Genomic DNA, 24265 nt, shown 5'->3' on the forward strand with positions numbered 1-24265 from the left:
ATGATAATCATTTATGTTTCCTTCCTTGACAAACAGCAATTTATGTTTTGTTTTTGATTTATGCAGTTTGAGTTGATTGTAGAAGTAAAGTTTGATTAGGCGGTAAACAAAATAATTTGTCATCTTTTTTAGCCACAGTAAGACAGTGCAATGCAGCTACAAGGTCAAGCATAATATACTGCGAGCTCTTACAGTCGTTGTCTTTGTAAAGACCTAGTCAAATATACCTACATCCAAGTTCTATACCTTTGATATATCTAATCCTCTTTCCAGGCAAAAGTGGTGTTTTTTTCGGCTGTCTCATATAGAAACTGCTGAATTAAATTAATTCTGGAAATCTATTCAAGACTTATTTAAATTCAATTTTAGATCGTAAAAGACAACAGCAATTTTTGTGCCTAAGGGTGACATATATGTCCATTTTAAACTTGTAGTGAATTTAGCCAAGTTGATTGGGGACCCAATAAAAAATGGCTGGTTTTACACTAACTGTTTAGTCAAGAAATGCTGTTATTTGTTAATGAGATTTTATTGACTATTTCAATAGCATGACATGTGACCCAGCACATTTCAGTATTTTCTGTGCTGTGATTCCATTTTTTCCCAGAACTGATTTGATATTATTTTTTAAAGATACAGTCATTTTAGCATGCTATCCCATGCAGACTGTCAACTTAAGGTCATATGTCTTCCTGGTGAATGGTTTTCTAGCATCTTTCTAGCATCTTCCTGGTGAATGGTTTTCTAGCATCACCTAGGACCTTTTGTGCAGACAAGAATAAAGTTGGGGTTCAGGTTGCTGAAATCAAGCTGCTAGTTTCAGGTTCATTTCAAATCATCAGGAACTTTTAGAATGTCTGTGAGTGGCCCGTACATGTGCAGTTCCCATGTGGAACGGCACAGAAGACCCAACAGAAGCAGTAGCAGTTTGGGAGTTCAATGAACAGTGAAGAGAATCAGACAAATGAAAGTTTCTGAATTCACTTAAACAGGGTGAGTAGCCTGGGGAACTCCTTTCTGAGTATCTGTTGCCTTTTTACTTCCCAAAAGCCCTATTTTTATATTTGAAAATAATGCATATATTACAAAGGCTTCCTAAGAAGACTAAACCAGGGGTGCAGCAATTGGAATGACTAAGAATATAGAGAAGTGGGAAAAGTTTAATAGCATGCTTCCCACTGTAGTGGCCTGCACTGTACACCGTCCTCAAGAGCCACTCCCCCACAGCCAGTGGCATTCCTGCCTAGGGACAGGGGGTACCCTATGTCCCTGGGTGCTCCCATTTGGTCACGTGGGGGGGGCACCAACATTTCAGGGTCGTTTGTATGTTTTTAAATTTTTAAGTGTTTTTTCACATTCCAGCCTGCAGATAGTGAATTTTTAAGGCTAGTGGCTCCAAAATTTCAGGGTACCATTCAGAGACTATTCTGATGATACCACCCAAATTTGGTGATGTTTGGTTCAGGGGCAGCAAGGTTATGGACCCCCAAAGGGGGTGCCCCATCCCCATTGTTTTCAATGGGAGCTAACCTGAGATGGGGGCTACCCATTTGAGGGACCATAACTTTGGTCCCCCTGAACCTAACTTCACCAAACTTGGGTGGCATCATAAGAATAGTTAACAGATGATACCCTGAAATTTTGGTGTCACTAGCTTTAAAAATACATCCCTTCCAGGCATCCCAACAAATTTGCCCAAAATTCTTTGTTTTGCAGTGACTTTGCTCCATTGTAGCTAATGAGGAATTTCTGAGGCAGGCTGCACATTTTTGAAGATAGAGGCACCAGACTTTCAAGGTGGCTCCAGAAAGCCCTCCTGGTAATAGCATCCAGGCTTAGAGACCTTTGCTTCTGAGGGTCCAATTGGAGTTTGTTTTTCAGGCTAACAACCTACCTCATAGGGTTGTTGTGATTAGGAAATTAGGAAAAGAGTTGGTGGGGAGTGAGCCATGTATGTTTTGATGGGAGTGGGAGGTGTTTTGTGAGCTGGTACAAAAAAATCATTGTTTGGTCATGGTGGGGGAGGGTGGCCACCCATACGCCGGGCGGGGGGGGGGGGGGCGCCCAACTCAGGTTTTGTTCCCGGGTGCCAGTTTGCCTAGGTATGCCCCTGCCCACAGCAATACCACAATCCTATCCAAACAGTTGTTTGAAGTTGCAAGATGATTGTTCCTCTATTTGATTATTGTTGCAGATAAAGTACTACCCATATAAAAGATGATCTCATGGAAACGGCAGTAATTATGAACTCTGAGGAATCTGGGCTGGACAGTGACAAGGCAAGCTTACAGAATGGAATCTATGTTAAATCTATTCTTAAGGGTCTCAATGATTTTTATTTGAGAAAAATAAAGCTCAAGTATTCCAGAAAACAAATTCCATGTGCAGACTGCCAACAGACATGATGCTTGTATTATGCTCTTGCATACAAGTACAAAAAGTGGTTGGCCATTGTCATGAAGCACACAAAGCAGAGATTATGTGCAAAAAACTTTTGAAATTGAAAGAAAATAATTCCTATCCATCAACCTCAATTTTCTGCAAGTTTTCTCTGAGTTACAAAAGCTATGAAGAAATAATAAATACTAATAAAAAATAGTGATTGAACCAATCATTTCCCAGCTGCACCCAGGGACATATCCAGGAGGTATGAAGGGGGGGGGAGGAGAGAAGGGGGCAACAGCTTTCCTAAGCCTGTTTGGACCAGAAACAGGACCTTTTGTGAATAGATGGATTAGCAGGGCAAGAGGGGTCGACACCCTGCAGAAAGCCCCATTGTTTCTGGCACCTGTTGGGGAGTCAGGTTCCAGGGGACTGAGGAAATTCAGGGACATCCCTCCTCCAGGGACCACATTAAGAAGTGGGCCAGGGAGGAACAGAGGAGCCAGCCCATTTCTTAGGCTAGAGGGGAGAGGGTAGTGGCAGTTAGAAGAGAGCTGGGTGTAAGTAACCACTCTTCTCAGGGCAACCAAGGCTCTTGCAAGGCCCTGTATGGGAAAAAGAAAAAGGGAATGCTGAAGTGCACAGTCTTGGACTCCGTTCCCATGCCAACAGGCACCATTCTAAGCAGATCTGTTCAGAATTGTGCATAGGTCCATTCAATGAGGCATTCTCCCAGGAAAATATTGTTAGGATTGCACTGCTATACAGCTAAAGTTGAAGTCTTCTATCAGTGCAATTCTAAGCAGTTACATGTTTCTAAGCCTGTTGAGTTCCGTGGTATTAAAGGGTGTAACTCTGTTTAGGATTGTTCTGTGACTCCTATTAAATAAGAGTGTGTTCAGAAAATGATAGTGTGCACATATGTGTGTACATATGTAAGTATGGATCAAGTTTGGATTGATTTTATCGCACCTAGAAACAAAAGATTTATGATTTGTGCCTCTTAATTTCTGAAGCATAAATGGATATGCCTCATTTGCTATTTTTTTTTCAGGCTTGGTGAAGTGCTTATTCCTGTACTTCTTAGTCAGGGCAGGAAAGGAAGATCTGTCTAGTACAATCCATTAGGAAATCCAAGCCTTAAATGAAATGACCACAAAGACCTATCAGTTAGCAGAAATGCAGCAGCTGTACATATTTATTGTAACAGTACCCTATATTGTTGCAGAGATGTGCAGTTTAAAACATGCACAAGGCAGGTGAAACGTGACCATATTATTCCTCTGTTTGAAAAACGAGAAGGTGTGGAGTGGCATAACCTCAAATCATAAATAAACATTAGACTTATGGAAAAGACAGGTACACACTTAGTCTGGTAGTAACAATTTAAAGGTAACTAGTTAAAACTGAATCTTTTGTATCTTTGCCACTTTGATCTCACACTGTATTTTTCAAGATCCTGTCCTAATAGCCAGACAAAATATTCAGTAGAACCATAATAGACTATTCTGCTTCTAGCTATAATCATGAAGCCAGGCCTTCACAATTACAGCTTTCTAACCTGGTGGGAAATATAAGTGATCTTGATTCTACGTATTCCCAAATCTTCCTGTAGTAAATGACTCATTGGGCTTCAATGTTCCATTTAAGGCTGGTTTAACAACACATCTTGGGTGATATTTTTATACAAACTGCAGTTTACTCAAGTTAAATTGGTATGGTCTAAAATAATCATGCGGTAATTTGCAGATCAGCAGATAGCCAAGAACACACACTGTATTTCAATGTTCACAGGCAGAACTAGTCCTGTAGAGACTAGTTCGGTTTCAGTTTCAGGTGCCTCAATCCAGAATGTTACCACACTGACTCTCTTGATTTATTTTGATGCGATTTAGATGTGATTTTATACTGTTTATGCCAAATAAAGGCTAAATGAAATGTGAATTACTCTCTTGATTGGACACTTTTGATAATGTGCCCTGGGAATCATGAAGTGTAGAACTGTGTGGCAGCAGTGTAAAAATGGAAACCAAAACCCAGAATTCATCATGAAAATGTTGGTGTGAAATTTCCTTGACTGCATTATTCTATTTATAGTGATATCAATGGAAGAATCACAATGGAAATATTTCACTGAAGGTAAAAATGTATTGTGTGAATAGACTCTGATTGCTATAGCAGTTCAATAACAATATCTTGCTGCCCCAGATTTCCCTTGGGACTATTTCACAGCCAACCAGACAACCTGGATCTGTGACTTAATATCCTCGACAGGGAGCTGCCACCTATTCTAAATATCTGATACCTAAAGAGCCTTCTGTAGGCACCTAAAATGTGATATGCAAATTGGCACTTTGACTAGGCTATGTTATTTTAGTGAAAACCATTTTGTTGGTGCTGTGAGCATAGTTACACACATGTATTAAAATCCTATGGTGGCTGCTTCCATAGAAAAGAAGTACTGGGAATTGGAATTTGTGTTAGATTAGCAGCTGGTTTTTCCTTTAGTGGTGAAGTTTCCTACCCCCATCTCTAGCTATTTTCCTCCATAGGGTTTCAGATGCATGTTTGCAAAGGTCAATGCATATCTGGAACCCTTCCAAAAGAAAAGCAACTGCAACATTATTCCCTAGGAATACAACAATGCAGGAATCCCCAATCTTTTTGAGCCAGTGAACACCTTTGGAATTCTGAAAAAGGGTGGCAGGCACAAGCACAAAATGGCCACTGTGGCAGGTAGATCCAATCGCAAAATGGTCACTGTAGGAGACAAAGCCATACACATATCCCCCCCCCCCCCACACACACACAGAGGAAGACCAAATACAGGGAACATGAGTAATTTTTTTAAAAAATATACTGGGAAAGAGATAAAACCAAAATGTGGTGGCAGCTTCTGCCAAAACAGTTGTTATTTTATGTACCATTGAAGGCTTTCATGACTAGAATCAACTGGCTGTTGTAGGTTTTCTGGGCTGGGCCGCTGTGTTCTGTTAGGTTTTGCTCCTATGTTTTGCCTGCATCTGTGGCTGGCATCTTCAGAGGCATGTCATCGTGAGATGTGTTTCTCTTTGTGTCATAGTCTGCAGTAATTGTACATAAATACATCTGACTGTGACATGCCTCTGAAGATGCCAACTATAGATGTGAATGAAACATTAGGTCAAAAACTGCCAGTCCATGATCACATGGCCCAGAGAACTAACAAAAGCCAAATGTTACTTTAATCTGCATAGCTAATTAGATCCCCAGTGGCCAATGCGAAGTCCCACTGGGCAGGAGCCCAACTTGGCCCCTCCCACTTTCTAAAACTCTTGACGGATGTCAGGAAATATGGGCATCATAAACTAAAACTAGCAAAAAGTCAATGGGGGAGATGTATAGTTTTATTTGTACAATCATTCCTTAGTTTCTAACCCAGAAAACTTTCTTCTATCACTTTTCTACTAGCTTTGTCTAATATTGCAGCTCCATTTAATTTGGAATTTTGCATAGTTTTGAACCACTGGGCAATGAATGATAACAGTATTCAAATTATACATTGAAATATATGAAGTAATTAACAATATACACATAGACATATCACCTACTACCTGTTCCTTTTAACTGAAAATGCCAGGCGTTGAACTCTGCATGCAAAGGGGATGTTCTACCACTGAGCCATGTTCTCTCTCCCCCAGGTCCCTCCTCATACACCATAGTCCCAATCCACAAGGCCTGTGTGAACCTAGAAACTGAATTCTGAGCATACAAGTCCAAAAACGTGTCTCATCAAAAGTCCTATTGATGGCCATGTGTCTGTCACGTGGACTCTGTAATGTGTGTATCAGCCCTAAATGAGATTTGTATTCATGCTACTCTGCTGTATTAGTTTTTTTAAAGACTACTTACAGTTCAACAATAATTCTTTCAGAATTTCAGGTAACGTTAGAATATTTGTGGTTCTTATTTTAAGTCACAGAACTAATAATCTAGCCTGTTGATACGTTTGTCTTCAAAGAACATCACTGGTAATATTGTGGAAATAGGCTTAATTAATTTTTTAAAAGCCTGACAATTCAATAGAAAACCCTAAAGAGGGAAAAAAGGGGGGGGGGATGAAAAAATAAGATGTATTAATTTTAAATGGTAATGTTTAGTCTGTGGCTCTGTTACATTTTTATGTTGTGTTTCCTTCAAGGAGCTCAGTGTACATAGATCTGCTTTTTACTCTCACAACCATTCTGTGAGGTGGGTTAAGCTCAGATCTACCTCAGTCTGAGGTGAACTTAATGTTAGAATGGATATTTGAACCCAGGTCTCTCTGGTTCTAGTCCAATATACTAACCATTATACCATACTAGCTACTTATCCTACCCTCCTATTCTCTTACCTTGTTCCTCTTGAAGTACGCTCTTCTGCAAGCTGCAAAGCATTTCTCGCTACAGAAGCATTTCACTTCACTCCCCATACTCAGGGAATAGCGCTTGATTCCCACTTTCTGGCACCAGGCACACATTATTTGTACATTTGACACATCATCTTCTGCAACAAAAAGACAAGAACAGTGTTTATACCAAAATGAATATCCTGTCAAACATCCATATGCTCCATCTTAAACATCTATTTCAGTCATCTGCCTTTCTCATATCTACTTCTCTGTCAGCAATAGATGTTTGAATGGTTGTGTTTATCTGCATGTTTCCAAAGCAGTTGGTGACAGGCTGCCTCATTTCTCAACTGTCTGAAAATGATTGTTGGTTTTATAAATGATCTGATACACTTAAAGTTCTCAAGGCTTTTATCATTTTAAAGAAAGCACCGAATGTTATTTTATTCAATCAGTGACTTACACCAAAGGATATTATAATGTTCCCATTACTTGCCACTCAAGAGAGTCTACACTATTACTGATTAAAGTCAGGATGGGTTTATAAGCTCTGGTCCTACCAACATGATAAAATAGAATCACAGATGAAGCCACAAAAAAGGTAGAACTGCTGTGTGGGAGACAAATGTTGGCAAAGTCTCCTAATTTGAAAGTGCTTACAGGAATTAAAATTTGTATTTTCTTCATCTGGATTTAAAATACGAAATTTTAGACAGAAGATATCTAAGCATATGACTTGTTTTAAATTGACCAATAAGGCTTTCCTTTTAAAAAAGTGTCCCTCAAAATAACAATGAAAAGCAACACTTGAAAATAACACAGTAATTATTTTATGGTTGCTGTGTGGAATATCAGCGTACAAGAATTCTGGTCATCTCCCAGTCATTGTTTGATGTGACTATAATGAATAATGCAAACAACAGAATTTGGCCTCCACACCTATGCTACTCTGGGGATTTTCAAAACAGTATAAAAGTAATTGATTCTGTATTACTTTGACAGTATAAGTCCAACATTTGGTTTGTGTGTTCTAGTGATTTTTTTAAAGTGATACAGGGGCAAGACTAACTCTCTGCAGTGATGTTTCATCATCATTTTTGTTTGCTTCATTTAATTTTGCTTACATTTTGTGGATTTCTGAGTTGGCACACACATTGAACTATATTATTTCCATATAACTGCATTGATAAAGGGAGGGACAGACAGCAACACCATCTTTTCCTTTGCTTCTGCCTTGGTCCACTAGGAACCGATGATATGATGCCCCACTGACACTACATAGTCATAATGATAGAAATTATTTTCATTACTATTGCAAGTGGAGACATTATTTACTTACTACTCTCTTTCATACCAATACACTATTTATACAGGCAGCTTCCATTATGATAGTGCTGCATCATTATTACAATGGCTTTAGAAGGTCCCTGCCCAAAATAACTTATTATCTAAATTTGTATTTCAGGAATGCCAACACAGAAGGAATAATAAACTACACAAGCAGGGAAGAATAAAAGAGGTAAGGCTGATGAGGTAAATGTAATAAAATGCAGTTACTTGAACATTTGCTACACCATGAAGATGAGACCTACTTGTTTGGGGAGGTGGCTTCACAGAAAAGGTGGATTTGGAGAGGGATTTCAAAGAAAGTGGTAACAGAGGCCAGAGGCGGAGCTACCAGGGGACAGCAGGGCACATTGCACCGGGCGCATGCCTGGGGGGGGGCAGAAAATCACCCTTGCCCCTGAAGCTCCCCCAAACTTACCTTAATGAAACAGGGCAGGCTGGAGAAGCGGCCGTTCCCTTCAGGCTGAAAAAGATCTGCTGGGAACCACACTTCCCAGGAGACCTTGCGAGCCCCAAGGTCTCATGGGAAGTGTGGTTCCCTCCAGGCCATTTTCAGCCTGAAGGGAACAGGCTGATTCTCCAGCCTGCACTGTTTCACTAAGGTAAGTGAAACACTAAGTGTGGGGTGGGACTGGGCGAGGGGGGGCAGGGCGCCACAGAGCGAGGGGGGCAGGGCGCCACAGAGCGAGGGGGGCGGAAAACACAGAGTGCGCACCAGGCGCATTATGGCCCAGCTACGCCTCTGGCAGAGGGTGCTCTAGGTAAATGTTTTGAGAGGCAATTTCAGGCATAAAGGAGAGCAGGCACACTCTAAAAACAGAACTAAAACTGGCAATTAAGGGTGGCAGAAATAGAATACTTGCAAGAATGGCATCCAGAAATTAACATCTACTTAGGGTGTACTTCTGGAAAGACTCATGGTTAAATCAAAAAACACTTCTACTCATGTCGGTCCATAAGAAAAATTCCATAGAGGATTCAATTCTTTTTTTTAAAAAAAAAACTTTATTAAAACCAAATATTGGAATCTAGTGTTTACATTCAGCCAAATAAAGCTTGAATATAATCAAGCACTCTATCCCAGTAACATCTAACACTGTAATCAGCTGTTTCTCATGAAAAAGTATATCATCACTCTATGTATTTTTGCACTATGTATTTATATTTATTTTTGACTCCATATATATTCAACAGAAGAGGTTTGAAGGTAGTTCCCAACAAAGACAAACAATAATCCAACAAATCACAATACTGAAACTTGTGAGATCTTTCACATTCATATCACCAAGGGGCAGAAGCGTAATTGATTATGCAATTGTATCCAACAACTTAGCAAAATCAATTGATCGTTTTAAGATAATTAGTAGATCTGAAAGTAACCATTCACCTTTGACCATCTATACAAAAAAGATCCAAACCAACAGCAAGATAACATCCTGTAGATAAAGAGTGATATATCAAGAAATAAAACTAAACAAGTTTCTGGACCATATTAAAAATATCCACCCAAACATCCAATTTACTATGGGGAAAAAATGAGGGAAAACTACAATTCTAGATGTCTTAGTCATCCACAAACCCAACCAACAATTGGACCACACAGTCTACAGAAAATCTACACACAGTGATAGATATCTACATAAAAACTCCAGTCATCACCCAGGACAAAAAAGGAGCACAGTGAAAACTCTGGTAGGTCATGCAAAAAGAATCTGTGAACCTCACCTCCTTCAAGATGAACTGAATTGCTTAAACTGGGCTCTACAGGCTAGTGGTAGCTCTACTACAGATATCAGAACAGCTGCAAGACCAAGAACAAAGACCAAGATAAACAGCCATGGAGAGGGAAGGTGTTCTTATCATACAACAAGGGAATCGCTGATCAAATAGGGAAATTGATGAAGAAACATAACCTCCAAACAATCTTCAGACCCATCAAGAAAATTCAACAAATGCTACATTCAGCAAAGGATAAGAGGGATCCTCTAACTTCTGTAGGAATCTACCGCGTACCTTGCAGCAGTGGAAAAGTCTACATAGGGACCACGAAACGTAGTGCCTCAGACACGTACCAAAGAACATGAAAGACATTGAAGACTAATTCAGCCAGAAAAATCAGCAATAACAGAAAACCAGGCTGGACACAGAATATTATTTGAACACACAGAAATTCTGGCCCACTCTGACAACCACTATGTCAGACTACATAGAGAAGCCATTGAAATCCACAAGCACATGGACAGTTTCAACAGAAAGGAAGAAACTATGAAAATGAACAAAATCTGGCTACCGGTACTTAAAAACACTAGAATCAAGATAATGGTTAATGAACACCACCCAGACCCAGAATGTCTCTTTGCAGGAAGCAATTAAATGGATTAAAATGCCAGGCAACTGTTATGCAGATGCCCTCACTAATTGATTATGAAACTTCAGTGTTACATACATATGCTAAAATGGCTGGACTCCACTTAACACATGCAAATTACACTTGCAAATTGAACACTTAACACTTTTAACCAATGCAAATGGTTCTTTCTCCCACCCTGGACATTCCACAAGTATATATACTCCACTTGCTTTACTACCATCAGTTCCTCTGAAGATGCCAGCCACAGATGCAGGTGAAAGAAATGGTTGACACATCTGGAACTTCTTTTTAATAATGTATTTCATACAGGTTTGTTAGACTCTCTGTTTAATTCCATAATTATTGAATTATTGAATCTATTTCACTATATGAAAAAGTAGTGTTATAAATAAGTCAGACCTCTCAACCTAATAGAATAGTTAGTAAGTATAACCAGAAATATACTACCAATAGCTGGTTTTGACGCAGATTGTCTACTAATGAAATCTAAACTTTGTAATGCACACCAGCACCAGACTTTACTAGATCTAATATTATCAATTGAAGAAAATATTCTATATGATGATCAATAATAAGAAGTGCCAATGATTCCAAAGGAATTGGGAGTTATTAATTAAAGTAATGTCTACCAGGAATCCTGTGAATTTTTGGCAGATCATATCACATACGTTTCCGTCCAGTTCAGCTCCTCTAACCTCTCCTATCTCAGCTGATAAATGGATTAAGCATTTTGAGATAATTTTTTACGATCCATCTATAATTACATTAGCCAAGGAGGATGAGATTCTGACATCAGTTCCTGAATGGCCTCCAGTATCTTCAGAAGAGATTTTGCAGATATTTAACCAACTTAAATCTGGGAAGGCCCTAGGTTCAGATTGACTTCTTCCTAAATTACTCATCAAATATTCAGACACCTGGGTTCCCGTTTTGGCCAACCTTTTTACAAAAAGAGATTCTTCAGGTCTGCTACTAGAATCATAGACTTCTTCAATAATAATTCCCATTTATAAAAAGGTAACCCATGTCACCCAGCCAACTACAAACCAATCAGCTTGTTATCTGTAACTGAGAAACTACATTTATCTCCACACTAAATTAACTAAATGGGCAACCCCTATCATGAGCAACGAACAGATTGGATTTAAGAAGGGTCAGTCGGTGTATCAACATTGCCTTGTCTTGAACCATCTGGAAGAAAAATATTCCAACCATCAAAATGGCAAATTATATGCTGCTTTTATCAACCTGAGGAATGCCTTTGATTCTGTCGCCAGAGAACTACTCTGGAACAAGTTAAAAACATTGGGAATAGACCATTGACTGCTTTTCTTAATATGTAAACTATATTCAAATACCAACTGTCACATCCGACTGAACACCAATGGCCATTTAACATCATGGATCCCAATTAATAAAGGTGTTTGTGATAGACTGCAGAAGAAGGGTTAATTTTAAAGTGCATTTCTGAGGGAGAAAAGGGGAACTAATGAGTTAACCCAGAGCTCCACATGATTGGCTGGCTGCTGCAGCTGTGTATAAAAGGCCAGAGGGTGGGTGGGAGTGAGGCAGAGGTGGAGAGAGACCGAAGAGGCAGAGAGGTCTGAGAGAAAAGAGAGCTTTGCTGCTCAGGAGGCTATATAACCAGTTTTAGTGAAGGACTGGGAAATGCCAGGCTTTGTGTGATACCTGAGCCATGGTCCAAAGGGAAATGTCATCACAAAGGCAATACTTATAACACACCGGGGGGGGGGGGGTTGGTTGGTTATAAGTCTCTGCAGAGAAAGCACCTAGATATAGGACAGTGAAGGCTCTGAGGGTGTGTTAATTTATTGGCAGAGTCAAGAGTGGGTTCCAGATTGGATACCCCAGAGCCTGCTCTGTGAAGTCCTGTGTGCCTCTTCTTTAGTGGAAGGACTTGGATATTTAAGTATTTTTCTAGATCTGTGAAAGATTTTCGCTGAAGAAAGTAGTTTAGTGAAGGAGTTTTATTAAAATTGAGTCAAAGAACTGTCGGTAACAACTAAAAGATTTATGAAAGTATTCCTGCCAAAGAAAAAGAAAAGCTTAACTATCTCTGTGACTTATATTCTTGTAAAACTGTAAATAAATGTTCCATCTATGTTTGCTTGTTAATAAGCCTCAAGGAGTCTATTAAGAGTGCCCAATCCAGCCTGTAAAGAGCAATCAGTTTTTGAGAGAAAAGTAAAATCACCTCACAGAGCTATCAATATTCCCGCAGAGCTACAATAAGCCTGACAGAATTTCCTGAAGTGCTTTAGGTGTGTTCCCCCCTAGGCCACCTTTACGAGCAGTAGCTTAGGGCAGTGGTCATATTGTTACAGTGTCAAACAAGGCTGTGTGCTTGCCCCAAATTTATTCAACCTATTTCTAAATGATCTTGCTTCTAAATTATGATGCATCAATGCTCACTGTCCTTCCTTAAATCTTCTTCTAGTAGTTTTTGATATTGCAAACAAAGGTGGGATTAACCCGACTACTCTCAACTTTTTCCAGATGTGTGACCAAAACCTTCTAACAATTAATTTTGATAAGACTGAGATCATAATTTTTGCCAAATCCTGGAAAACTTCAAAGTGGAAGCAAAAGAGAAACAACAACATTGAGCAAGTTAAGTACTTCCAAAATTTAGGTATTTTATTTGATTGATTGATTGATTGATTGATTTCAAATATTACCTTAATTGGACATATCAACTTAAACTAGTAGTACAACCAAATCTAATATGCCAATTAGTTGTTTTTTCTTCTCCAAAGGTGGTTATTACTACCCAGCAGCCATTAGATTATATAAATCTAAACTTCTTCCACATCTTCTATATGGGGTCCTACTATGGGCCGCTGTAGTGGCCAAGAAACTTGAAACGCTGCAGTTACAATTTATTTGATGTTTACTTGGGATCCCAAATTGTGTGGCCTATTATACATTATGTTATGAATCAGGTCTAAATTTACTAGAAACCAAGTTCTGGATATACACTATCAAATTTTGGCTTTGCATCCAATTTTAATGCCAATCCTGGCACCCAGATTTGGGATATGTTGTCTGATAGTTTCCGCTCCAATTGGGATTCTCATATAAGAAAGAAGATTGCATCAACTGGTCTCCCAATGGACTCTTTACTAAATATAGATGGAATCAGGCACTCAGACTATTGAAACAGAGGTTATTTGACACCGATAAACAATCCTTATTGTCACAGGTTCACAGATCTGGGTTATCAGTGAGTCCTAAAATTTCAGTAGTTGGATTCCTTCCCAAGTACTTCACTTCTTTAGTTTATCCTCCGTTGTGACGTGCCTTCATGCAGGAATGCCTTAACATCTTACCTACAGCAATGTTAATTGGCCGATATTCATGGATTCCCCATGATCAAAGACTGTGTCCTTGTTTCTTCAACCATCCCCAAACAGTTGTTCACGTTCTGACTGTGAATTATATACTGATGTCTAAGTGCAACACCTGGGGATTATATACTGATGTCCAAGTGCAACACCTGGGGATACATCTAAATCACCTTCACCCTTCTTCAGACATTGTGATTACCCAAAAGCTTATTTTTTATTTTAATCACCAGAGAACTGTAGATGTGGCTTTATTTTTAATGAAAGCAATGGAAATTAGATCTTCTATCAATTGTAATTTTTAATTTATTAATCTGTTGTGATTTTGACATGATCTTACTATGCCAATAAAGGTTTTGGAATTGAATTGAGAACTGCAGTGCAAGTTCCAGGCATTTTATTAGGCTGGGGATGAAGCAGGGTTTAATTACTACCTGGATGCTTTTAATTATGTATTGTAAGCTGTGTTGGCCAGTTCCATACAGGTGATCTATCCTGGGTTCAATGCTAATCCTGGTTTCCTGCACAATTGTGGGGTTTCCCTGGCTTTTCTTGAATATTTTGCAAACCTACTTTACTGAAGAATTTTGGGAAAGATTTCAGTAAAGTCTGGATGGCTGTCATGTGGGCAGAAAAGGTTGGATTTCCCATCCACATGACAGCCATTTTGCCTGACATTGTCCCTGCTATGGCTATTTTCTTCCCCTACCAATGTTAGCCTTCTTGTTCTTTTTTTTTAAACATACCCAGTGACTGCATATTATTATATTGATATAATGTTATAATGACATGTGCATCGGTGTCTGAGAACTCCTAAATTTATTTTTTTAGATAAGGGAGTCCCAACTTTCATTTTTTTACCTCTGCAAAGACAGAGGCTACAGACTTAACTTCTTACAAAACAATGAAAGCAGGGGATTCACAAAATTCTTTACACATGTCATAATAGTATACTGGTAAAATGTTTAATAGTTGATTTTTTAAAATGGAAAAATGTTTATTGGTCCAAGGAGGGGAAGGTTTATTGGCCCAAGGAGGCTGCTGCCAGGGGACTGGGGTGGGAAAACTATGGGGAAGTCTGCCAAGTGGAAGCCCTAATACCACTGTGCTATATTAGCAGCCACACTGACAACAGGGAAACCATACAAGCCCGTTCACAGGTGGAAATCTCTTTTGTCCACAAGGAAGGGCAGAGCACATGGGTTTTAATATGCAAACTAAATAAACACTGGGAAGAGATGATTGTTGGGATAATGTTTATTTAACTGTAAACCACATTAACTGAAAGCTGGGTATTAAATATGTAAATAATGCCCATTAAAACCATAATATTCTTTCAAAGTATATACAGATATCTTTTAGAAACAACAAACAGTATGTGCAAAACCATGTGAATATTCTAGGATAATTGCAGCTTTCTCTTTGAAAGACTGAAGCTGCAATATGTTGAGCTGAACAATCCAATCACTGATACTTAAGTACAACTGCATTTATTTCAATGGGACTCAGCAGAGGTGGGATCCAGCCAGTTCTCACCACTTCTCTAGAAGTGGTTACTGATTTTTTCTGAGTGCCGAGAAAGGGTTACTAAAGCAACCTCCCTGCCCAATAGGGACTGGAGATGTGTGTGTGCGGCGGCGCCACTGTTTGAATCCCACCACCATCGGAACCTGTTATTAAATTTTTTGGATCCCACCACTGGGACTCAGGCATGCCTATCATTGTTTAGATTATGCCATAATACTCTCTCAGCAAACACTTCAGAAGGAACAAAAAATCTGAAGAATTTTTAGGACTTTGTACCAAGAGTTAATGATCCTGCAGCAAAATTATTACAGGGAGAAAACTTTACAAAACTCATCTTCATGCAAACGCATTCTTTAGAAACCTGTCCTCATTATCCTGCATTCTGAATCAGGACATCAAGCAAAGCAGATTTTCTACCCTAAATTTCTGATTTCTGTCAATAGCAAATGTATCAGAAGCTTTTCAGGATGTTATCAAAACCTGCTGTAAAAAAGAATGATAAAAAAAGAAAAATGCATGTGCATAAAACACAAATTCACATGGCTGTGGAAGATGTAGAGCCTTATTAAATCTAAATACTCATTGTTACCATCATGTAACTTTATGGGTAAATATAAATCATAACACAGATTTGCAGTGTAAAAAAAGTTATTAAACTGGCAATATTTATTCTGTTAGCATGAATCAAACATGGTGTATAATTTCAGGTTATGATAACTGGAGAGAGGAGCCAATGCCTTTAGTACTAATTAGTTTGATAATAATTTTGCAAAACTATGACAGCACTGCTACAAAATAAATTATTTTACAGGGGGAATGGAATGGTTTTATGAAACATTCTTGGAACCTTAAATTGTCTATCATGCAGACTACAAACTGGTATAGTAATTAGTCTTTGGGGTATCTTTATAGCACTTGGACAATATATGTCAGGGTGGTAAAACTGTGGCAAACAGTTTGACAACAAAAGCTTGAGCTGAAAATGCTGTGAGCTTTCACCCCACTATCTTCTATATTGCTTTATTTAAGTGGTTTACATAACAGTCAATGGCATTAGAAGGGGCCAACTCTGTTTAGAACTGCTTAGTCAGTTTCTTCAAATTGAAGTTACTTACTACATATGCAGCTACCCTCAAATTACCAACGCCTGGGAAGCAGCAATTTGTATAAAGAAATACAGGAAAAATATAAATAGTAGGAAAATGTCCAGTAGTTCTGGGGGTGGGTAGCAGAAATAAAGAAATAGAATGCTGACGAGCTTTACTGATGCAGATTGCTATGGCCATACCAATGGAATTGGTGAATAATTTAAGTTGACGTGAATGTTAGAAATAAAATTGACAAAGTTAACTGAAGATACATTCATCAAGAGCTTCTTATCATAACCCATGAGGTTTCTCCTTACTTGATTCAGCAGAAAGAAACAAGAAAGGAAAGTACCACGTGTTATACCAGCACACCAAGATGAACCACAGGCATTAATTTCGTACTGAGAAAGAATGGTGAAATATACACTTCATCAGATAAAAGGAAAATAGGCACAGGGTCAAGTGATATCACTTACATTAGGAAAGTGCAGACAAAAAGATCCAAATCACAGTTTGCTCATTTTATTTGTTTGTAATTTACAATAACAATAAGTAATAATTCTGAAAGTGGTTTATAGGATGCTTTTGTTATGAAATGAAATGAAATAGTTTAATACGGCCAAAGGTCTGTAAAAACAACAACAACACGCATCCATAACAGCAGATTACAACAATTATTAAACAACTAACTTGTTGAATAAATATTTGACTTTCAGCTCATTCCCTGGCTGAGAGATAGTTAAATCCTTGTCTTCTAACAACAATTTCCTAATCTCTTGATTAGGATCCTGTGCAATTATCAAGCCGTGCTGAACAAGTAGAGAGGTAAAATGAAGAGCTCTCTTTCTGCCTTATGCAGCATGCAGTGCAGCAAAATATGTGTCTTAGAATCCACATCTTCAGAGTTACAAACACATTTTCTCAAATGCCATGGGTTTTTCCGAAATCTGCCCATAAGCATGGATGACAGAAATGCATCAAACCATGCTCTAGAAAAGGCCCACTGATATTTAGCGATGGTAATGTATTGAATGTAAGGGGCCATTACCGTACCAATCCAACATTTCAACATAGAACAAGAAATGAGGCATTATCATTTTGGTAATCAATGTTATCCAATCGTTGATAGACCACCCTGAGGACAAGTCCCATTCAAGCACCAACATAGGGTCTAGCCCAGTGGTTCTCAACCTGTGGGTCGTGACCCCTTTGGGGGTCGAACAACCCTTTCACAGGGGTCGCCTAAGATTCTCTGCATCAGTGTTCTCCATCTGTAAAATGGATAAATGTTAGGGTTGGGGGTCACCACAACATGAGGAACTGCATTAATGGATCGCGGCATTAGGAAGGTTGAACACCACTGGTCTAGCCTAATTTGTTTAAGCTACAGAATAATCTTCTCCGACCAGGTTGGATATGGTGATGTTGAGAAAAATTATGATAATAGGCCCTGGGGGTGTAGGTGGACTTTGATTCAGTATTTAATGGCTCTCTTCCAGACTATAGTTTCCACTTTAGCTATTCCTGCCTCATGTCACAATACACTGTTGGGTGTACATAGCAAGCCACAAAGTATCTTGGGAAGTGTAGTTCCCACCAGGCCATTTTCAACCTCAAGTGAACAGGCCACTTTTTTTCCAGCCTGCACTTTCAGGCTGAACTAAGGTAAGTTTGTGTATGGGGTGGGTGCCACAGGGGGGCAGAAAATGCAGAGTGCACACTGGGTGCAGTATGACCCAGCTACGCCTCTGCTTAGAAGGGGCTTACTCAGATATGCTGAGAAAGGTCCATCTATGGTTACTAGCTATGGGAATAAAAGGGAACTCTATGTTCAGAGAGAGCAACCAGAAAAACTAAGATGCTCCACGGAGAGATGGTCTACCCAATACATCTCAATGGGATGTAAAGCATAAGAACATAAGAACTAGCCTGATGGATCAGACCAGAGTCCATCTAGTCCAGCACTCTGCTACTTGCAGTGGCCATCCAGGTGCCTTTGGGAGATCACGTGCACGATGTGAAAGCAATGGCCTTCTGCTGCTGCTGCTCCTGAGCACCTGGTCTGCTAAAGCATTTGCAATCTGAGATCAAGGAGGATCAAGATTGGTAGCCATAGATCAACTTCTCCTCCATAAATCTGTCCAAGCCCTTTTTAAAGCTATCCAGGTTAGTAGCCATCACCACTTCCTGTGGCAGCATATTCCAAACACCAATCACACGTTGCGTGAAGAAGTGTTTCCTTTTATTAGTCCTAATTCTTCCCCCCAGCATTTTCAATGAATGCCCCCTGGTTCTAGTATTGTGAGAAAGAGAGAAAAATTTCTCTCTGTCAACATTTTCTACCCCATGCATAATTTTATAGACTTCAATCACATCCCACCTTAGACGTCTCCTCTCCAAACTAAAGAGTCCCAAACGCTGCAGCCTCTCCTCATAAGGAAGGTGCTCCAATCCTTCAATCATCCTCGTTGCCCTTCTCTGCACTTTTTCTACCTCTTCGATATCCTTTTTTGAGATGTAGGCGACCAGGAACTGAACACAAGTACTCCAAGTCGCTTGATGCATGCACGGCTTTATTTAAAGGGGCATGACAATCCTTGCAGTTTTATTATCAACTCCTTTCCCTAATTATTCCCAGCATAGAGTTTGCCTTTTTTCACAGCTGCCAATGCCCATTGAAGTTGACATTCCCATGGAACTATATCAACTAAGATGCCCAAATCCCTTTCCTGGTCTGTGACTGATAGCACTGACCGCTTGTAAGCGATGTATGTGAAGTTTGGATTTTTTGCCCCTATGTGCATCACTTTGCATTTTGCTACATTGAACTGCATTTGCCATTTCTTAGCCCACTCACCTAATTTATCAAGGTCCGCTTGGAGCTCTTCACAATCCTTTGCAGTTCTCACCACCCTACATAATTTGGTATCATCTGCAAACTTGGCCACCACACTACCCACCCCTGCTTCCAGGTCATTTATGAATAAGTTAAAGAGCACTGGTCCCAAAACGGATCCTTGGGGGACACCACTCCCTACATCTCTCCATTGTGAGAACTTCTCATTTATACCCACCCTTTGTTTCCTGTTCCTCAACCAGTTTTTAATCCATAGGAGGACTTCCCCTCTTATTCTTTCATTGCTGAGTTTTCTCAACAGTCTCTGGTGAGGAACTTTGTCAAAAGCCTTTTGGAAATCCAAGTAGACAATGTCCACTGGTTCCCCCTTATCCTTTGAGTGGCTAAGATTCTCTTATGCATATCTGTGTAGCTACAAAGATAGCTTCTCATTTAAAAAAATAGGAAAACTATATATTGCCAGAATTGGCAGGACAAGCTGCGTACCAACTACGTACTTTTTAGGCTGAAAAGATGTCCAAGATTGGAGCCTACAGAGTAAACATTCTGGGGCAACCTTCAGCAAATTGAGGCAGGGAGAAGGCCTTCAGCAGCTAACAAAATGTCATGCACAAGTAGAGGGTGAATGACCAGAAAGCAGTGGTGTAGTGCCCATGGGACGTGGGGGGGGGGTGATGCTCCAGGCAGATCCATGGCGGAGGTGTGGCTAGGCCGTGGAAGGGGCATTCTGGGGGTGTTCCAAAGCTCACTTTGTGCCTCTGAAACAACTTCCCATGGCACAGAAAATGCCAAGTTACTTGTGAGTCATATTTACAGACTACACTCAGTTCCAAGCAAAATAATCTCAGCCAGGGGGGCTCAGTATGTATCAAAATTTTTGCATTGCTTTCTCGGGTTACTGGGGGTGGAACAGGAACTAAGCTCCTCCCACCATCCAGAAAGTGATGGGCAGTCAAAGAGAGTGAACCAGCAATACTTATGCTGCTAAGTCAACTACCATCAGGACTGATTTGGTCCCATTTGCTGAATAAGATGATGCAGTCTGCACTAAGGGGTCTGAACTGGCTAGGAGAGAGAGAAAGAAACCTTGAATAGTTCGATGAAAGTGTCAACATAGTGTGCTGCTGCAGTGAAAAGGACTGAGGATTATTAGATTAAAATTAAAAGTCAATATTATAATTCCCTTTTATAGATTTATAGTACTGCCTCATTTGGAATACTGTGTTATGTTTTGGTCACAGCATCTCATAAAGAATATTGCAGATCTGGAAAAAGTACAGAAGAGGGTAACAAAGGGGTTGGAGTCCCTTTTCCAGGAGAAAAGGCTGATGTGTCTGGGACTTCTCAGTTTAGAAAAGAGATAACCAAAGAGGGTATGATAGAGGTTTAAAAAATATGAACAAGGTAGAGACAGTGGAGAGAACTTTTCTCTTTCAGAAATACTAGAACTTGGTGCTATCCAACAAAGTTGATGGCAGTAGACAGACAAAAGGAAATACTTCTTTATGAGTAATTAAGATGTGGAATTCATTGCCTGAGGAAGTAGTGATGGCCACACGAATACACAGTTTAAAAGGAAGATTAGACAGTTACATGGAGAATTGGTCTACCAGCAGATACTAGCCATGATGACTAAAAGTAACCCCTACATTAAGAGGCAGTAAACCTCTGAATATCAGTGCCGGGAAGGAAACAACAGGAGAGAACTTTGGCTTCTATGCTTGTTATTGGCCCTCCACTGCAACTGGTTGTGAGATAGGAAGCTGGATTAGATGGACCACAGTTGCTCTGATCCAGCATGGTTCTTCTGTTTTCTTCTGTACTTAAAAGTAGTATTATTTTGTACTGCAATCTAGTACAATTAGTCTCAGTAAGAATGGTGGACTATAATTGATGTAAATAAATAAAATCTTTAAAACTATACCATATATTGGGATAATATGTAAATCTCCCAAAACATTAAGTAAGGACATATGACCAGCTTTCAATTACAAGGCCAAATCTTGCTTTCTTCCATCATGCTGCAAAACCGTTTGAAGACTGGAATAAGTGCTTTTATTATACACTCCAATGTTATATTGGTGCAAGTAGAAGTAATATTCCTCATATAACTATTGCACAAACAATATTTATGCATGTTTCCTTCTGGTTTTTCAGCTTGTATATGTTTCATAATGAAAAATGAAATTCATACAGAAAGTTCCCAGTGTTAAAACATGCTCCCAGTGGGAACAGTTTGTAAAACACATTATAATAGCTAAATATGCATCAGACAAAAGCCTGCTTCAAATAATCATCAAAAGTTTACAATGTCATATTCAGTCTTAATTCAAAAAGAATGGTCCCCCCCCCCCTCAATCCAGAGTGGCTGTAAAACAGAAAAAGCTACCATAGAAAATCCAGTGAGATTAGCAGTACAATACAGGGGCAGAGGGAATGAAACTGCACAGGAGGAAGTGTAATCTGAGAATTGGTGTAAATGCCACATCTGCTGGCATAATGGGCATTTATGTTAGCATAGAAGCACTTATGCAGGGGGAATTGGGGAGCTAGACAGCAGTGTGATGCCCAGGCGCCAGCACTCCTCCAGCACAGGAGCCTACACTGGTGCCAAAGGTGGCATTCCCGGGGGCAGGCCAACTTTTGTTAGCCTCCTGAGCATTTACAACCTTGATTTGCCAGCACAGTCTTATGCTGGCAAAATCAATGGGGCAGTCATTGCTGCATAGGCCACTTCCATGGGGTCAGTATTGCTTTGGACTTGCTGTCCATGACACAGGAAGCCTTTTTGCTACACCCATTCGTGTTGCAACTACTCCCCCCCCCCCCCCGCCAGATTGCACTGATATTTTTTCCTTTTTAAAGAATATAGTGAATGGAAGGTGATTTTGTTTGAAAAGCCCCACAATATAGCATAGTAGCAGGTTTGCTTAGTGACAAACTACAGTTAACATTATACAGTTCATCTCAATTTATTTGCTATTTAAGTTCATTATTGAAGCATTTTGATCAAAATAATTTCCACATATTTTAAGGGGCAGACTTTTATTTAATTTGACAGACAGACATACGCCTTTATTGACATTATAAATTACAGTATTAAAAAACATTTATCCATTAACTGAACCCTTTAAGTACATTAAAAAATACATTGCGTATCCACATACACACCCCTATATATAACACGATGAGAGATAAATTAACCATGACTATTTTGTAAAAAAATAATTACGCTTGACCAGGTAATGTTTCAGAAAGCTTCCAACATTTTCACAAATGAGGTCAGAAGAACCATTGAACAGAAAATTCATAATAGATAACATATCAATATTTAACTGCTCTATTAAGGAATGGATATACATGGAGTGAGGGGAATCATAGGTAGGGCACTCTAAAAGTACATGTCGGACAGTCTCAACAACAGCCATTTCACACTGGCATAGCCTATTGTCATAGGGGATTTTATTATATCTGCCAAATGTCGAGTATGCTCTGCGTTGTTTGGGATCGCTCAGGATATACAAATAATTAGCACAATAATCTACCAGGCGATTCCTAAAGACTGTGGAGAGCAACTTTTCCTCCCCTCCAGCATCATTCCATGTTTCTCTTGTTCAATTAATGTGGATTTGATTTCGTTATAGATTCTTGTGGCAGACGTGTTTTTAAAGTGATAAGTTGTTAGACCTATGTTGTTCAGCTTCTTGTCTATGTCTGCTAGCCATTTTACAGAAGCAAATTCTGACAAAAATTGATATAAGAGGCTGGTAGGACTGGTCTCAAAATGAATTCTGAAAGCTCTTGTCCATGCCATCAGTTCCATGTTATTTTGCACAGTTTCTCTACATACGGTGGCATAAAAGACACCCAGAATTCTTTGTTAAAAATATGACTTCATTAAAAATATGACTTGATTTGAGTGATCCATATTGGAGCTCTGTATAAAACTGAGGGGTGATCTTAGCATTAAAGATTCTCAATGCAGCGGGAACAAACTGATGCCCTTTAGAATAGAAAAAATGGAGAATCACCACAGCATTCACCGTGGTTTTGTTCTCCAATAGTTTACAATGAGGGGACCAAGATAGATTGTTTATTTAATATTATTAGCCATCTTTCAGATGCCCAGACTTCTAGCATGTTAAATTACTCAATCTTTTTGGATGGGCATACTAGGTTTGCTGCTATCAGACAATCTCCTGTCCCTGCTCCAAATCTCCCATCCTTGATGATTTGAGAACTAGGAGAAAAATGGGGACAGAAAAGCATTGATGATGACACTCTAGGAATTTCCCCAATTTCTATTACAAAGGCCATGGAATGGTAAAGATGATCCGTTCTACACAGCACAAAAAAAGACATCTGTGGGACATCTTAAAAAGAGGTGTCTCCATACTCCCAAAATAAGACATCCAGAGAATGTCTTTAAATGAGGACGCTGCTGGTTTGGTTCTGGACAGCAAAGGCATCAGAAAGAAAAAGAGGCTTTTACCCACCTTACTATTTAATTCTCTAGCAGAGGCAGAGTGAGGGGAAACTGAGCCCAGGACGAGCGCGCGCCCTGAACCCCTATCGCAGTACCGCCCGCCCCAGCCCTGAAATGCCTCCAGAACACCCCCTCCACGGCCCAGCCACACCTCCGCCACAAATCTGCCCAGAGCGTCATCCCCCTCACTCACCCATGGGCACTACACCACTGCTCTCTGGTCATTCACCCTTTGGGGAGATGGAGAATTCTCAATCCACTTTCTGCACCACATGCAAAATTTATAAACCTCTATCTCGTTTCATCCCCCTTCCCCTGCTCCCAGATGCCTTTTTTCTCAATTGATCATATATCTTGGGATAAGGAAGTGAACCAACCTAGTTCAGCCATGACTTCCACATGGCTTCCAGGTTTAACTTGGCCCCACCCCATGAGATTTCCTTTATCCCACACCTTTCAAAAAACGATAAAAA

At 39.7% G+C, this 24265-nt stretch overlaps 1 protein-coding gene across 5 annotated transcripts in view; it reads right to left on the reverse strand.

Annotated features, from left to right (window-relative positions):
* The window catches only part of LOC125430952 (sine oculis binding protein homolog), a 202671-nt gene that overhangs the window by 137824 nt on the left and 40582 nt on the right, over positions 1–24265 (reverse strand). For all 5 annotated transcript variants that reach the window (XR_007244261.1, XM_048493362.1, XM_048493369.1 and 2 more), the window contains exon 4: positions 6755–6906. Coding sequence is in view for 4 of the 5 variants with exons in the window: in XM_048493362.1 (XP_048349319.1) it covers positions 6755–6906 (152 nt within the window). In the remaining variant the exon portion in view is untranslated. The remainder of the gene's footprint in view (positions 1–6754; positions 6907–24265) is intronic.

This window comes from Sphaerodactylus townsendi, linkage group LG01 (assembly GCF_021028975.2).
Source record: "Sphaerodactylus townsendi isolate TG3544 linkage group LG01, MPM_Stown_v2.3, whole genome shotgun sequence".
In the NCBI taxonomy this organism is placed as follows: domain Eukaryota; kingdom Metazoa; phylum Chordata; class Lepidosauria; order Squamata; family Sphaerodactylidae; genus Sphaerodactylus; species Sphaerodactylus townsendi.